Consider the following 16,800-nt stretch of genomic DNA (forward strand, 5'->3'; position numbering starts at 1 on the left):
ACCAAGTGGGTCATGAAAAAGTAGGTTAATTACAAAAACCCAAGACTGACTGAGCACTGAGAAGTAAATCAATGTAATTCACCACATTAACAGATTAAAGAAAAAACTATGATCACCTCATTAGATGTAATAAAAGTGTTTAATAAAATTTAACATCCATTCAAAAACTATTAGCACAACAGAAACGAAAGGGAACTTCCTTAATCTGATAAAAGGTATCCACAAAAAAAACTACAGCAAGCATCCTACATAATGGTCAAACAGTGAAAGCTCTCCCTTTGTGATCAGGAACAAGATTAAGATGTCCTCTATCACCACTTCTATTCAGGAATGTACTGGAGGTCCTAGCCAGAGAAGTAAGGCAAGAGAAAGAAATAAAAGGTGTAAGGATTGGCAAGAAAAAACAAAACTCATTATTCATAAATATGTTCGTGAATATAGAAAAGTGGAAGTATCTACAGAAAAATTGTTAGAAGTAAGAGTTGAACAAGGCTGTGAGATTCAAAATCAATTGCGTTTCTATGTAAACTGCAATCACAGTTACAAAATAAAACTTAAAAAACAATGATTCCATTTCAAATTGCCTCAAAAATACGAGGTACTTAGCAATAAATCCAATGAGAGATGTGTAAATCTCTCTGCAGGAGAGAGATGTGTAAATTTCTCTGCAGGAGAGAGATGTGTAAATTTCCTTTGCAGGAAAATCACAAAACTTTATTGACAGATAGTAAAGGACTAAATAAATCAAAATACATGCAATGATCATGATTTGAAAGACTCAGTATTGTAGAGACATCAATTCTCCCCAAATTGATTTATAGTCAAGTTCACCTCAATGAAAATCACAAGCAGATTATGTTGGACATGCTGATGTTTAAGTGTATATGGAAATGCAAAGGACCAGTACACAAGATATTCCTGAAAAAAATAAGGAATATAAGGAATAAGTAAAGAACTTCTCTAATATACATCAAGACTTACTAGACTATGACAACTGTGACAAGATAGTGGAATTTATAAAAATTGGTCAATGGAACAGAATAGAGAGATTAGAGACAGACCCGCACATATATGGACACTTGATATATAATATCAAGTGGCATGACAAAATGGAGAAAAGATATTTTGTTTTATTTTTCCAACAGATAATGCTGGGAGAGAATTATCTACCTGGAAACAAATGAAATCAAATCTATTGCTCATACTAGCTGGTAATGAAGTCGATGGCAAAAATCACATTAACATTCTTTCAGATTCAAAACTAAATTTATTCATTATATATCCCTAGTGAGAGATATCTAAGGACAAGCATATTATTGTTAGCGGCAATCTTGGTATTGTTATATTGAAATTATGTTACATATATAGTAGTATAAAGCAAACAAGTGACTATAATAATGTCATTGAGGTATCAAGATTTTGAGAGTAAGACAGAAGAGATACTAATACATAAAATCAAATCTGGGTAAAAAAACTTTTCCTGAAGTGGCAATATCACTAATTTAATATTTTCTTTCTTTTTAAAAAGCATGTTTACTACCTCTGTCTGCTGAAAATGCCAAGAAAAAATGGAAACTCAGTAATAATGAATGCCCCAAACATCCAAATTATGGTTTCTAAATACCAATTCCCATAGGAAAAAGGCTGGTTGGAAAAACAGTTGGGGCAGAATAGTTCTGGGACAGAAAATATAATCAGTCTGATCTCTCTCACAAATTCTGAAGCGAAGAAGCTATACAATACCGAAATCATGTCAGAAGGACACAGGAGCCAAATGAAGGGGTACCCACTGACCACAGGTGAGAAAACTTGAGTATCACAAAGAATGACTCAATGGATTTAAACACATTAAAAATATAAAAATGTATAAGTTCAGATAATTAAAAAAAGATAAAATCCTTGGTCATCTTTCGCAGGTTGCTAGAGACCAACTTGTTACTACGAAAATTGATAAAGGAATAGAATCAAGCCTTTATCATGATTTTCCTATAGGAACTCTCTATTTCAGGATAACCAAATATTTGATGAAAGGAAATTTTCCTTTTTAAAAGAAGTACAATGCAGGAGGAACTGTAAGATTAGAAACTCATTGTTCTTGGATCCCAAAATTAAACAACGAACCTGGTCAACAAGCACCAATGACTGCTAAAACCACTAACTGAAAGATAGATGGGGAACTTTATAATGGACTGATCAGACCGGTACCAACTGTGTGCACTGATCAATCCTGACATCACTAAAAACGGGACAACAAAATATGTCCCTGCTAATGAGATACAACAGGCAACACAAACACGGTGCCACCAATGAAATAACATAAAACTAAACCTAATTCTAATGGAGCCTCTCAATCTATAAATTATCAGTTTAGAGGAAACAGAGATGAGATGGAGGAACACGTTAAAGAACCACAAGGATACAATCAGCCAAATCCAAAATGTGAGAAATTCTGCAAAATATATGACCCCGTTTCTTCAACAAATAAATGGAGAATAAAAAATATAAACTGATACAGATTTAAAAAAACTTAAGACACAGATCAACAAATGCAACAGGTGGACCCTGTTTGGATTCTGCGGCAAACAATCATTAAAACATTCGAGTTTTTTAGATAATTGGTGAAAAGTGAAAACATCCTGGGTATTATAAGACATTAAGAGATTCTGGTTAATTTTGTGGTGTGGGATAACAGTCCTTATCTGCCAGAGATGCATATTAAATTATGTATATGATGGCTGGGGAGCTGCTTTAAAATATTACAGATTTGTTCCTAAATAATTTGTGCAATTACACATTTAAATAAATAAATAAATAAATAAATAAGTGGGTTAGTGAATAGATGAATGGATATAACTTCCTCAGTCAGGGAATCAATTCCAGGTGAATTAATTCAAATTAAATATGAAGGCAAAATAATAAAGCTTATAGATCATATAGGAGAATATCTTCATGTTCTCAGAAGAGAGCAGGATTTGCTAAACAAAACTCAGAATCACCAAACAAAAATGTGTTATTCTGTAAAGAACTCTATAAAGATTATCTACTTCACACTGTTTTAAAGGTACTTACTGCTGGTAAAAGAGACTGCATGTTTTGATTAGAATCTGCTATTGTAGCAAGGTAGACCAGGTTTGTATGCAGCATCTGTTGATACCTATTAAAACAAAACAAATATCAATATTAAAAAATAATTTTCTTCCTATCTGCTTACATATTATACAAACAGCATTTTATTTCTCAAGTTTAATGAGCGATTTCTGTTACCTGAACATCAACAGCACTTCAATTTTTCCTAGTTCCTCTGCAAAATAATTCCAAATAAGTATGTTCAAAGACAATAATAAACACGGAGCTCTTACCATGTGCTAGATATTGCTATAGTTGTTTTACATACTTAAACATCCGATTTAATCCTCAAACCAACACTATGAGGTGAAGATTCTTATTTTCTCCATTTCACAGATGAAGAAATTGAGGTTTAGAAAGGTTAATAACTTGTACAAGATTGTACAGTGTAGTAAATGGAATAACTGAGACAGGTACTGGCTCCACACATATATGCAAAGAGATCTAGAATGAAGGAATCAACAAAACTGATATGCTTATTCCCTTCCCTCTGCCATTTTCGTGTTGCCAAAAACCTCAAAGCCAAGTACAGTCAACACGCTCTGCTAAAATGTCAGAAAGGAGGTGGAAACCACACATTTTTTCCCTTCTCATTCCTGCAGCAGTGACCAACAATTTATGCCTGCTGTGGTTATGCTGCCCATCTATCAGGATGTATAGAGAGGACAATAAAGAGGCATCTCCCATTACAAAAAAAAGAAAAAAGTTATATGCTGAAGCACTGGGATGGAGGAAATAATAGGACACCAACACCAACAACACAGCAAATTAACTTTAAAAAATAAAGCAAATTCTCATTATCAGAGTCAAGTGGTTAAACATGTTTATTGTGATCTTACTTACCTATGAATTAGTTTTGCTAAGCCACTCTTCATAATTTAAAAAATTAACTCAGATGAAACCAGATTGAAATTAGTAGTGATCGAATTACTAGTGCTGGTAAACCCACAAAATAATACAAACGTAAAACGTGCATCAAATTAAGCTTTCAGAATTTCACTTACTAATACTATACAAATTAAAATAATGAAAATAAGTCAAAAGAACTTTATTCAGCTAAATAAAGTCTTCTAATACGGATCCCAAATGAAGTAATTTTCTAAAACAGACAGCATTAAGAGGAATCCTAGTAAATTCTTCGCTGCATTATTTTTATCCTGCTGGAAAAACTGGTTTCACTACTATTTTCTTATTAGGGAGGAAAAAACTTATTTCTCACTGAACTTAAAGTTTCTTCACCAACAAGATCATGCTTGTTTGTTTTTTTATAAATTTATTGAGATACAACTGATATATATAAAGAACTTCACGTATTTAATGTATACAATTTGATGAGTTTGGACATACACGAACACCAGTGAAAACATCACCACCATGGAGGTAACAGATATATCCAACACTTCCCAAGGTTTCCTTGTTTCCTTGTTTTTGTTTTTTTGTTGTTGTTTAAAAACAAGTCCAAGTTCTTAATGCTCCTCTTCACATATACACTATGTTGCTCAATCAGACATGATATATTGTTATAGGGATCCTTAAACAAACAAGGACCAAGAATTATTATTTTGCACTGAATTATTCATAATGGTTAATTATGTCATCGAAATTCTTCAAACAGCACTAACAGGCACCACTAGCTGGAACTACTTCATTATTCCATAGACGTCTTGAATGGAATTTAAGATACAGGATTCTACAATCTTGCCATTTTTAAAAAACCAACCAGCCATTTTTAATTAGAACATGTAACCCATTTCAAAGGCTGCTCTTTCAAGTTTTTCTTTTCTTCTGAATATTAGTATGGCTCTATCACATGTACTCAGATATGAGATTTGCTGACTGTCCTATCAAAAATAAAAACACCAACTTTACTCAGAGACTATGGCTTACTCATGACCCTTTAAGAAAAATTCTAGTCATGCTTATTGGTCCTCGGTAAGCCAGTGTTAAAATACTATTTAGGGGCTTCCCCGGTGGCGCAGTGGTTGAGAGTCCGCCTGCCAATGCAGGGGACACGGGTTCGTGCCCCGGTCCCTGCGGAGCAGCTGGGCCCATGAGCCATGGCCGCTGAACCTGTGCGTCTGGAGGCTGTGCTCCGCAACGGGAGAGGCCACAACAGTGAGAGGCCCATGTACCGCAAAAAAAAAAAAAAAAAAAAAATACTGTTTAATCTGCCATACACTTCAGGCCTCATTTATAAAATAATGGCAGGGACTTCCCTGGTGGCACAGTGGTTAAAAATCCGCTGCCAGGGCCTCCCTGGTGGCGCAGTGGTTGAGAGTCCGCCTGCCGATGCAGGGGATACGGGTTCGTGCCCCGGTCTGGGAGGATCCCATATGCCGCGGAGCGGCTGGGCCCGTGAGCCATGGCCGCTGGGCCTGCGCGTCCGGAGCCTGTGCTCCGCAACGGGAGAGGCCACAGCAGTGAGAGGCCCGCATACCACAAAAAAAAAAAAAAAAAAAAAAAAAAAAAAAAAAAATCCGCTGCCAATGCGGGGAACATGGGTTCGAGCCCTGGTCCAGGAAGATCCCACATGCCGTGGAACAACTAAGCCCCTGCGCCACAACTACTGAGGCTGCACTCTAGAGCCCGCGAGCCATAATTACTGAGTCCGCGTGCTACAACTACTGAAGCCCGCACGCCTAGAGCCCGTGCTCCACAACAAGAGAAGCCACTGCAATAAGAAGCACGTGCACTGCAACAAAGAGTAGCCCTCGCTCGCCGCAACTAGAGAAAGCCCACGCACAGCAATGAAGACCCAACGCAGACAAAAATAAATAAATTTATTTAAAAAAATAATAACAAAATAAAATAATGGCAGTGAGGGTAGATCTCTGAAGTCCTTGTGGTTCTAAATATCTATAAATACAGCAACTTTTATGAAATACTTTAAAGACATTTTCCCAACTATCAAACCTTAATTTTTAATCTTGAGATAATCTCAAACTTACAGTTTCAAGAACAGTATGAAGAACTCCCAAATATTTTTCTCCCACGCTCCCCAATTGTCAGCATCTTACATCTGTCTTATACTATCTCTAAACACCTACACCAACATACATGTGCATGCAATGACACACTTTTTTCCAAAACCATGGAGAGTCAGTTACTGGCATAATACCCCATTACTCCTAACATTTCAGTGTCAATTTCCCAAAAACAAGGACATTTCCCTATATAACTACAATACAACCATCATAACAAGGAAATGAATACTGATACAATATTACCATCGAATCCACAGAAACCAGTCAAATTTCTACAATTGTCCCAATAGCCCCAAATCTTTTTACCTAATGTAAGGGGGTAAGTAAAAATGATCATTTTTAATGGGTCTTTCGTAACTTCAGTAGGTTTTCTTTTTGTAAAAACTGCATTCTTTTTACAGCACTCATCAAATAAGCTTATTGTAAGATTCTACAAATATTAAAGAAACATTTTCCTGAGAAACTTTTTTTAAATTCTATAAATACTATTAATTTGTCACTGAAGCAGTTTTTATATGCTTATTATTTCTAAAATAGTATACGTTAATAAAAGAAAACAGAAGGGCCTCCCTGGTGGCGCAGTGGTTGAGAGTCCGCCTGCCGATGCAGGGGATACGGGTTCGTGCCCCGGTCCGGGAGGATCCCATATGCCGCGGAGCGGCTGGGCCCGTGAGCCATGGCCGCTGAGCCTGCGCATCCGGAGCCTGTGCTCCGCAACGGGAGAGGCCACAACAGTGAGAGGCCCGCATACCGCAAAAAAAAAAAAGAAAACAGAGTATGTAAGCAAAGGGAAGATATAAAATATATTCAACATTTTATACTTCATGATGGTAACTTCCTCCATAAATACTGGAAGATACTTCCAGATACCCTTAATTATTAACCTATCAAATGAGAGGCAGTTCACTTCCCAAAGATTCCACTAAGAGCCACTACATGAATTACCTCGAATAAAGTGAAATAACCACCATTAAATTTATTGATATAATTACACAATGAATCCAAAAAAGTCAGATTTCATTTTGAAAAAGAAACTTTTACCTAGAAGCTATGAACAGTGTATTTTTAGGTCAACAGAAATACAATTTATAGAATAAAAGTTAACTTCCTAACTAGAGATTTAAAACTAAATTCATTTACACTATGATGAACAAAAATTTTTCACTTGAGAACTGTTTATAACACACTCTGAAATAGGTGCACTCACCCTGAAATACAAAAAATAAGGGCTGATTTAAGCAAATACATGGGATGATTTAGAAAATGCTCAAACCAAACACCACAAGAGAGCAATAATATATTCTTACATATAAGTTGTCAGAATTTAAAGGGAAGAGGATCTGGGCATATGAGCTCTAAAAGTGATTCACTGACTTATATGAGTGTGCATGTGAGTGTGTGTGTGTAGATAAGGGTAGAGTAATATATCCAAAGATGTTACCAGTGAAAAATCTTTGGGTGGTGAGAATATGGTGTTCGTTCTCTAAATTTTAAATATCTGTGTTTTCTAATTTTCTACAATGCCTATACTGCTTTCATAAAAATAAAGTTACTTTCGATTTTAAAAAACACTGCTTCAGGCAGTTATCACATCTTAAGGAACTGTTTAATTAAAATTGAACTTGGGCTTCCCTGGTGGCGCAGTGGTTGAGAATCTGCCTGCCAATGCAGGGGACACGGGTTCGAGCCCTGATCTGGGAAGATCCCACATGCCACAGAGCAACTGGGCCCGTGAGCCACAACTACTGAGCCTGCGTGTCTGGAGCCTGTGCGCCGCAACAAAAGAGGCCACGACAATGAGAGGCCCGCACACCGCAATGAAGAGTGGCCCCCGCTCACCGCAACTAGAGAAAGCCCTTGCACAGAGACCCAACAAAGCCAAAAGAATAAATAAATAAAATTGAACTATCATTCCCAGATGGCTATCATTGATGTTTCTCTTTATTTTCCTTTCACTTCTCCTATGAGAAACAAGAACATTTATTAATGTTGAGAGGAGAAATTTTTTTCTTCACTCACAAACCAATTCTGACAACTTGAGAAAGAAAGAGTGTATGAAGAACTCTAAGAATGAAATTAAATACAACAGAAAGGGCAGAATTTAAGATTCTACCTAAATCAATTTAAGCCCCATTTATACATATATGTGAGCAAATAAGGTCTATGCCAATAGGCAGAGAAGGGGGAAATGATCACATTCACAAAAAAGCTAAGACTGTAAAGAATAAGACAGTATAAACTTTTGCCGACAAGTTGGAAGAGTGGGTTCTACATCTGAACATGTCTTATCCCTGTCACGTACTGCTAGGGCCTATAGGAAGTTGAACCAGTCCTATGCCCGTGGCTTTACCTGGCATCTTAAAACGCCACAGGTGTGGTGATCATTTTGTAACATATAGAAATGTCAAATCACTATGTTGTGCACCAGCAACTATCATAGTGATGTAGGTCAGTTATACTTCAAAAACAAATGGACAGGGACTTCCCTGGCCGTCCTGCAGTTAAGACTCAGCGCTTCCACCACAAGGGGCGTGGGTTCGATCCCTGGTCAGGAAACTAAGATCCCACATGCTACACAGTGCAGCCCCCCCAAAAGAATAACAGAATAACAAAAACAGACAGACAAACTCACAGAAAAAGCGATCAGATTTGTGGTTACCAGCGGTGGGGGGGGCGGGGAAGAGGAGGAGCTGGATAAAGGTAGTAAAAAGAAGAAAAAAAAGCCGTAAGTGAAAATAATTATTCTAATCAGTGCCTCTCAGTTGTTATCATTCCATGGCTGACTTGAGGTAGTGATCTCCTAACCACTGATGATTATCCACAGTTGTAATTTCTTTTTTTTTTTTTTTTTTTTTTTGCAGTACGCGGGCCTCTCACTGCTGTGGCCTCTCCCGTTACGGAGCACAGGCTCCGGACGCGCAGGCTCAGCGGCCATGGCTCACGGGCCCAGCCGCTCTGCGGCATGTGGGATCTTCCTTGACCGGGGCATGAACCCGTGTCCCCTGCATCGGCAGGCGGACTCTCAACCACTGCGCCACCAGGGAAGCCCACACAGTTGTAATTTCTTAAAAGAAATTTTCACATATAAACAGACAAGATTCATCAAAGAAAGTATACATAAAAGAAGTGGCAATGGTTACATAAAATGCAAAATGCACAAGTGATTAGAAATTAAGATATCCTAGCATCCAGATCTTAATTTCTAAATATTATTCTCCAAAAAAAGAACTAGGCCTTGGAGAAATGGTTCTAGACTGGGGCAGAAAAAAGTACAAGAGGAGCCTGGAACATTCTGTCATACAAGAAATTTTTTAAATGCTCAAAAAATAATAGAGACAAGTCAAGAAGCCAGCATGAGAGTCTCCCAGTGGCCAACATCTGGGACAACTTGAAAAATAAAATAAATAAATAATAGACTAACAAATTAAAACCCAGAGAATACAGTAAGAAACCATAAGTTCATTCAGATATAAATCAATGAATGAATGAATGGGACAGGGGCTGGGAAATTTGTTCCTTACAGTAGGATTCCAAATAACTGTAGAAGGAAAGATGGGTTCAGTCACCTTTTGGCAACTGCCACAGTAATAACTGTTTTAGTCAAGAATCACTGGTGGATGTTAAAACGAATGTGTGGAAATAGGCTATGAAACAGGGTTATGTGTGTCTCAAGGTATCTCCCCAACACATACACAGAAATAACAAAGGAAGAAATAGTAACTTTACAGCTGAGATCCTGGCAGGCACCACCTTAACAAAGTAGCCAAAGTTATCATGAATATTGGGACAAACAGCTATCACACGGCTACTGAGGATGCACTGAGAAGGACGCAACATCATGTCTGTGGTACTCGTGCCAAAAGTGTATAACATGAGTCTAATCAAGGAGAAACACCAGTCAACCCAAAATGAGGGACATATAACACAACAGCTGGTCTGTACTCTTCAACAATGTCAACATCATGAAAGATAACAGAAAAACTGAAGGACAGTTCCAGATTAAAGTATTCTTTAGACACACGCCTAAATATAACATCGGATCCTGCACTGGATCATGGAACTGAAAAAATACACTAACGGGACAATTGGCAAAATTTTTGCAAGGTCTGAAAATTTGATAACAGTATTTAATCACTGGAGCACCAGGGAAGTCCCTGTATTCTTGATTTTAACAATTAGACTCTAAGAATTTGTGCTTGTTTTTATGAAATACACATGGATGTTATAAAGATAAGAGAGAATCATGCCTGCAACATTTTTTTTTTTTTTTGCGGTATGCGGGCCTCTCACTGCTGTGGCCTCTCCCGTTGCGGAGCACAGGCTCTGGACACACAGGCTCAGCGGCCATGGCTCAGAGGCCCAGCCGCTCCGCGGCATGTGGGATCCTCCCAGACCGGGGCACGAACCCACGTCCCCTGCATCGGCAGGCAGACTCTCAACCACTGAACCACCAGGGAAGCCCCACCTGCAACTTTTTTCTCAAATATTTCAGAAAAACGACATGGGGAAGAAGTGAATGACATGGAGGACTAATATGTTAACATTTGAGGCATTTCAGTGAAAGGCATACAGCAATTTCTTCTACTATCTTTGAAACTTTTTTGTAAGAGTGAAATTATTTAAAAATATAAAGTTTTAGAAAGAGATACCACTTTTCACCAACCAGATGTGTAAAAAACTTTTAAAAGATGGCCAGTATCCGTTGCTGGAAGATATGGTTGAAAACCAGGACTCTGAAAACTAGTGGGAGTAAAGCAAACCAATACAATCTCTTTGCAGGGTAATTTGGAGATTTAGAACAGTCTTTGACCCAGCCATTCCATTTAGAAAACCCTAATCTATGAAAACTAAAATATCTGTCTAAATGTGTTTATATAAATGTGAGCACATATTTGTAAATGCACAGAAAAATGTTTTAAAAGATAGGTACTAAACCGTTTTAAGTAATTACCTCTGTGGAGAGAAGAGAGATATATATATGAGTGAGAAGTAAAAAAGCGACTTTTATCCCTACAAACGTTTATGGTTTATAAGTTTCTTAATTCAAAAACAATTTTAAACAAAGGGGAAAGAGACAAAGTCATGGAGAGGGACTCAAAACTAGGTGAAGAGTTAATCGGATGATAGCAGGCGACCAGCACAGCATGAAAGCCACGCAGAGAAAGAGCCAGGGTTGCTGAAAAGATCTTCCTGAGAGCAGACCAATGAGATCTCTAGGAAAGATACATATGTCCCAAAACAATGGTGAGAGTAAAATATTCAGAGCTGAGTTCTCCAATACGGTAGCCACTAGACACACTGAACTTGTGGCTAGTACAAAATGACGTGTTAGCAGGGTAAGATGCACAATGGATTTCGAAGACTTATTATGAAACAAAAGAACGAAAATAACTCATTAGTATTTTTACACTGATTACATATTGAAGAGATATTATCTTAGAAATAGTAAGTTAAATAAAATATATTATAAAAATTAATTTCGTATGTTTCTTTTTACTGGTTTAATGTGCCTACTAGCAAATGTAGAATTACTTATGTGGCTCCCAATACATTCCTACTGACAGTGTTGTTCTAGAGACTTTTGACAAAATATTCAATTTGTTCCACTATACCAGATTCTATTAGGGGATACCGCTTACTTCAGACACATCATCACTTCAAAGTAAGAAGTTTGGTTCTTATGAGTGGTAATCAATTCTGTACTAGACATAAACTTTGCATTCTCAACCACGTACAGCTGACCTTTGAACACAGTGGTAGGAGGGACTGAGCCCGGCGCAGTTGAAAATCTGAGTATAACTCTACAGTCTGCCCCCAGTATCCATGGTTCCACATCCACATATTCAACCAACCGCAGATCATGTAGCACTGCAGTACATCTTTACTGAAAAAAATCCACATGGAAGTGCACCTGTGTAGTTTAAACCCATGTTGTTCAAGAGTCAACTGTACATGGATGTAACTAAATACCTTATAAATGTGAAGATCTAACTTTTCCACAAATCAGACTATGCAAATTTGAAGTCATTATTTTATAATGCAGGATAAGAAGTATTAGAAAAACAATGACATCCACTCCATCCCAAAGAACAAAATTTTTTTATAAAAAATCAAGAAAAGTCGCACAAAAAATTGTACACGAATGTTGGCAGCAGCATTATTCATCATAGTCAAGAATTGGAACCAACCCAAACAACATCACTGATGAATAAATAAAATGTGGTATAGCCATGGAAGATTATTCAGCAATAAAAAGGAAGGAAATACTGACACAAGCTTCAACATGGATGAATCTTGAAAACACTATGCTAAGGGAAAGAAGTCAGTCAAAAAAAAACACGTATTGGGCTTCCCTGGTGGCGCAGTGGTTGCGAGTCCACCTGCCGATGCAGGGGACACGGGTTCGTGCCCCGGTCCGGGAAGATCCCACATGCCGCAGAGCGGCTGGGCCCGTGAGCCATGGCCGCTGAGCCTGTGCGTCCGGAGCCTGTGCTCCGCAATGGGAAAGGCCACAACAGTGAGAGGCCCACATACCGCAAAAAAAAAAAAAAAAAAAAAAAAAAAAAAGTATTGAATGAATCCATTAATATGAAGCGTCCACAATAATCTACACAAACAGAAAACAAATTAGTGGGTAACAGGGGATGTGGGATTGGGAGGTGAGAACGGGGAGTGACTGCTAATGGGATACGGTTTCTTTGGGAATGATGAAAATGTTCTAAAATTGATTAAAGTAACAGTACAACTCTATGAATATACTAAAAACCACTGAATTGTACACTTTAAAATAGGTGAATTATATGGTATGTGAATTATATCTCAATAAAGCTGTTCTTAAAAAGAAAAGTAAAAAATTAACCAACATAGAAAAACAAATACAAAAAAAATTCATATCAATCTTACTGAGAACACTCTGAGGTCTTTCCTTTATTCTGATAGTCCATTATACACTGAATAAGATGGTTATTTTCATCCAACATCTGAAATGAAATGAGAAAAAGATTACTGTAAATCTAGTGCAACGATTAATAAAAAATTCAGATTTCTAGAAACATTTATCTCTACAGGAACTGAATCCACACAGGTCTTTTTTTATACATACTATATAGCTCAGCACAAAAGATCTTATTTTATACCTTTGGAATGTTATCACGTTTAATCAACATTTTTTAATTTTCTTTTTTTGGCAGTGCCGCCTGGCTTGCATGATCTTATTCCCTGACCAGGGATTGAACCCGCGCCCCCCGCAGTGGAACCGTGGACTCTTAACCATTGGACCACCAGGGAATTCCCTAATATTTCTATTTCACTTATTCTCCCTCTGAAGCTCAGCACAGAAAATTTGGAGTTTCTTTTCTGTTCAAACATTTAATTACCTCTACTATCTGAAACAGAAGTTTTAGCCTACTAAGACTAAAAGTTAAGAGGGAATTCCCTGATGGTCCAGTGGTTAGGACTCCTGAGCTTCCACTGCAGAGAGCACGGGTTCAATCCCTGGCAGGGGAACTAAGAGCCCCCAAGCCGCGGGGTACAGCCACAAAACACAAACAAAAAAGACTAAAAGTTAAGAGTCCAAGTTGGCTTTGCATCATTGTAATGCTTTGTCTTAGTGAAAAAAAAAATCTGTCTTTATCCAGAATAAGCTCATGAAAACTTCAGCTCAGGAGGCTTAAGGAGACAGCTGTCTAGTTTCCAAGTTTTATACAGCAATGGTTTTGTGATTCTCCAAATATGCAATAATCAATTACAATAATTTCTAGGTAAGTACTGTAATATTTATCGCACTCTATGAGCCTACCTTATAATTTAATTGTCCCAGAAGTTTAAAATAAGAAGCATATCAATTTATCATCCTCTCGTAACAATTCAAAGCAAAACTAGCTTTAAGGGTTAAATAATTCATCTAAGCAAAGTGGCACTGAGGAAAAAGCACTGATGTAGCAATTAAAAGGCCAGTTAGTTTTAGTGCCAGCTTTGCTACCCTGTGCAAACCACTTAAGATTTCAGGGTCTCAGATTTATCAAGTGACAGGAGTAGATGTTCCTCCTAAAACTGCGCCACCCTTCCAGGATTCAACGAAAGCATGAAGTATAATACCATAACCACTTTCCCACTAATTTAGTTAATGTAATTCTTTTAACTAAACACGAAAACCCATTGAAGAGTATGACTTTTCTGCATATGACTCATATGCAGAAAAAAATACTGTGCATATGATTCATATCGCTGGAAAAAAATATTAACATGCCCTTCTAAAAAATGTAGTTTTCTTCTTAATCATCAGATGCCAAAAAATTTGTCTTTAAAATGTGTTAATACAATCTCCAACCTAACGATTTCACAACCTATCTTCTCGGATTCTTCAACCTAATAAACTTCACCATTTGTCTCATACCTAACATCAATCCCTCACACTATAGAATGAGGCACTTAATTTGGAATCCTTTTTCTCTCCTCAGCTGAGGATGAAAACTTTAACTGATCAGCATCTCCTGAATTAATCACCCATGATAAGTATCTTTAGATGTATGTAAGAAAAACTCTTTACAGAAAAGAAAAACTCAGAACTTTTCTACAGGCCAAAAATAAAAAGCGAAGCCTTCCAGAAACACGTTTTGCCTATGTGTACTTGGGGCTGTTTGCCAGGCCGCAGACTTACCCCAGTACGCTACACGAAAAGCACTGCATTTTCAGGCACTGCCAAGCCGGTTTGTTCATAAAAATAAAGCAACAGTTGGGCAAATGTCAAATGCCACACTACAAAGAACCTGAGAGTCAACAGAAGCCAATTAACATAATCTCCGGGAGTACGATGGTATCCTGAGTGGTACTAGAAGATGACTTCTCTTCAATTTTCACCTTTGTTCCGGTGCATAAAACAAAACCGAAATATTTAAGGTAAACTGCAAAATTTTCCAAGTAACTTTTCAAAGTCTGGTTAACCAGAACTCAGAACGCTGCCTTGCTCATAGGCAACAAGGGGTAGAGAATAAAGAACCTTTGTATCCCCAACTGGCAAGTAACAGCAACGACAGCACAGCTCCCTGTGTATTTATCACTACTTCTGCAATTGGTCACGAGAATCAGACTGTCTCCACTACTCGACTGTAAGCTCTGTGAAGGCAAGGACCATGTTCACCACTGCAGCCTCGGCGCCTGCAGTAGGCGCTCAATGAGTATTCGCTGCAGCTGTAAAGAGGTAAGGGGTGGATCCGGAAGGGAGGAGGGACTCCGAGAGAACCCCGAAATCCAGAGGGTTCTCCCTCGCCCACCCCTGAGCCTCGACTAAGGTTCCCTGCCGCGTCCCCCAAGTTCTGGTGACAGCTCCCCAACTCGGCCGGAGTTTGCAGCTCTGCGCGGGGAGAGAGCAACGCTCCGGCTTCCCCTCGGCCCCCCGGCGACCCTAGGTGGGGTCTGCACTGAGCCGCCTCGGCGCGCGGGGCGGGGCGACGCCAAAGTAACTCCGGAGCGACGCGCGGGGCCGCGGGGGGCGCGGGCCGCGGAAAACAGCCCTTCCCCGCGCGGCCGCCACCGCCGGGTGCACGCGCCCCGCCGCGCGAACGCCGCCCCATCCCTAGAGAAATCGGGCGCCAGTTGCTCGGGCTTTTGTGCCTGTAGAAAGGAGCCCAAACGCGCGCAGAACTCCTCGAGAGAACTGGTTCGCCCCCTTCCGCCACCCACTCGGGCGCAGCCCGCGGCTCAGGTTCCCACACCCACCCGCCTCCCAGCAGGCCCGCCTCCGCCCCCAGCCCGGCCGACTCCCGGCCCGGCCCCCGGGTCCCTCCCAAACGCGGGCCGGGCCTGGCATCTCCGACCCCGCGCGGTTTCACCTTCTGAATCGCAGCGGGAGTGATCTCCCCCTTGCCGCGCTGCCTTGGGGCCGCGAACGCCACGGACATGTTGCCGCCGTCACCACTATCGGCAAGTCCCAAGCGCTTCGGGTGAACGGCAAACTGGGGGAAAGACGCCGGTCTCTCGGGCCGAACCACGTCGAGAACGCGGGGAGGGGGGATGCTCCAGCGCCCGACGGGCAGCCGGCCGGCCCAGCCTGGACGGGGAACTCTGGCCCGTACTAGTCCAGTTTCTGCGTGGTACTTTGGGACCACAGCCCCGGTAGAACTTCCGTGCTCTTGATCGCCCACTCGTTCCTCCACCTTTCCTTCCCCGCCACCCCCCGGGCCTCTGCGCTTGTGGTAGGGCCGCGCCCCAGCCCTCCCTCCGTTTCAGCGATTCAGGAAATGGTCCCGCCGCCGCGGGAGAGGGAGCGGCTAGGGCAGCCCCTGTCACAGGAAATGCGAGCGCCCGAGCCGGCCCGCCCCTTACGCGCGGGGCCGCTTTCCTCCCGCTCCGCGCACTGGAGCGTCCCTCCGGCTGCGTTTCGGCGCTCTGCTCCAGACCGCGTTTAGTTTTTCCAACTTCATCTTTACCCCCTCCGGGGAAGAAGTGGCCTCCCCGAGCTGTCCGGGTACCCCGGAGATGGGAGGAGGGAGGTCAGGACCCGGGAGTTCGTGCCAACCCGTGGGGCATCTGCCAAGATGAGGCAGAGTTGGGAGGACGAGGAGAACGCGGATTCGCTGGTTTGAATGGCTCGGCTACGCCCCGAGTGCGCACCTCCGAGTCCACGGTCTCGCGCGCACACACAGTCTTTCTTAACACTTGGAAAGTAAGCGCGACCCAAAATCGGGAAACG

General features: G+C 40.5%; 1 protein-coding gene across 3 annotated transcripts in view; it reads right to left on the reverse strand.

Annotated features, from left to right (window-relative positions):
- Nucleotides 1–16,272, reverse strand: part of SS18 (SS18 subunit of BAF chromatin remodeling complex) — a 76,353-nt gene extending 60,081 nt beyond the window's left edge. Inside the window, exons 1-3 of one of the 3 annotated variants that reach the window (XM_081252998.1) lie at nucleotides 15,941–16,272; nucleotides 13,014–13,090; nucleotides 3,070–3,154 (exon numbers count right to left, since the gene is read on the reverse strand). In XM_081252998.1, coding sequence (XP_081109124.1) covers nucleotides 3,070–3,154; nucleotides 13,014–13,090; nucleotides 15,941–16,009 — 231 coding nt within the window. In that variant the 5' untranslated portion in view covers nucleotides 16,010–16,272. The remainder of the gene's footprint in view (nucleotides 1–3,069; nucleotides 3,155–13,013; nucleotides 13,091–15,940) is intronic. The other 2 variants (XM_081252999.1, XM_081252997.1) reach the window with 2 other exon arrangements.
- Between the last annotated feature and the right edge of the window lie 528 nt (nucleotides 16,273–16,800).

The sequence above is a fragment of the Mesoplodon bidens genome, assembly GCF_964165515.1.
Source record: "Mesoplodon bidens genome assembly, chromosome: 13".
Taxonomy (NCBI): domain Eukaryota; kingdom Metazoa; phylum Chordata; class Mammalia; order Artiodactyla; family Ziphiidae; genus Mesoplodon; species Mesoplodon bidens.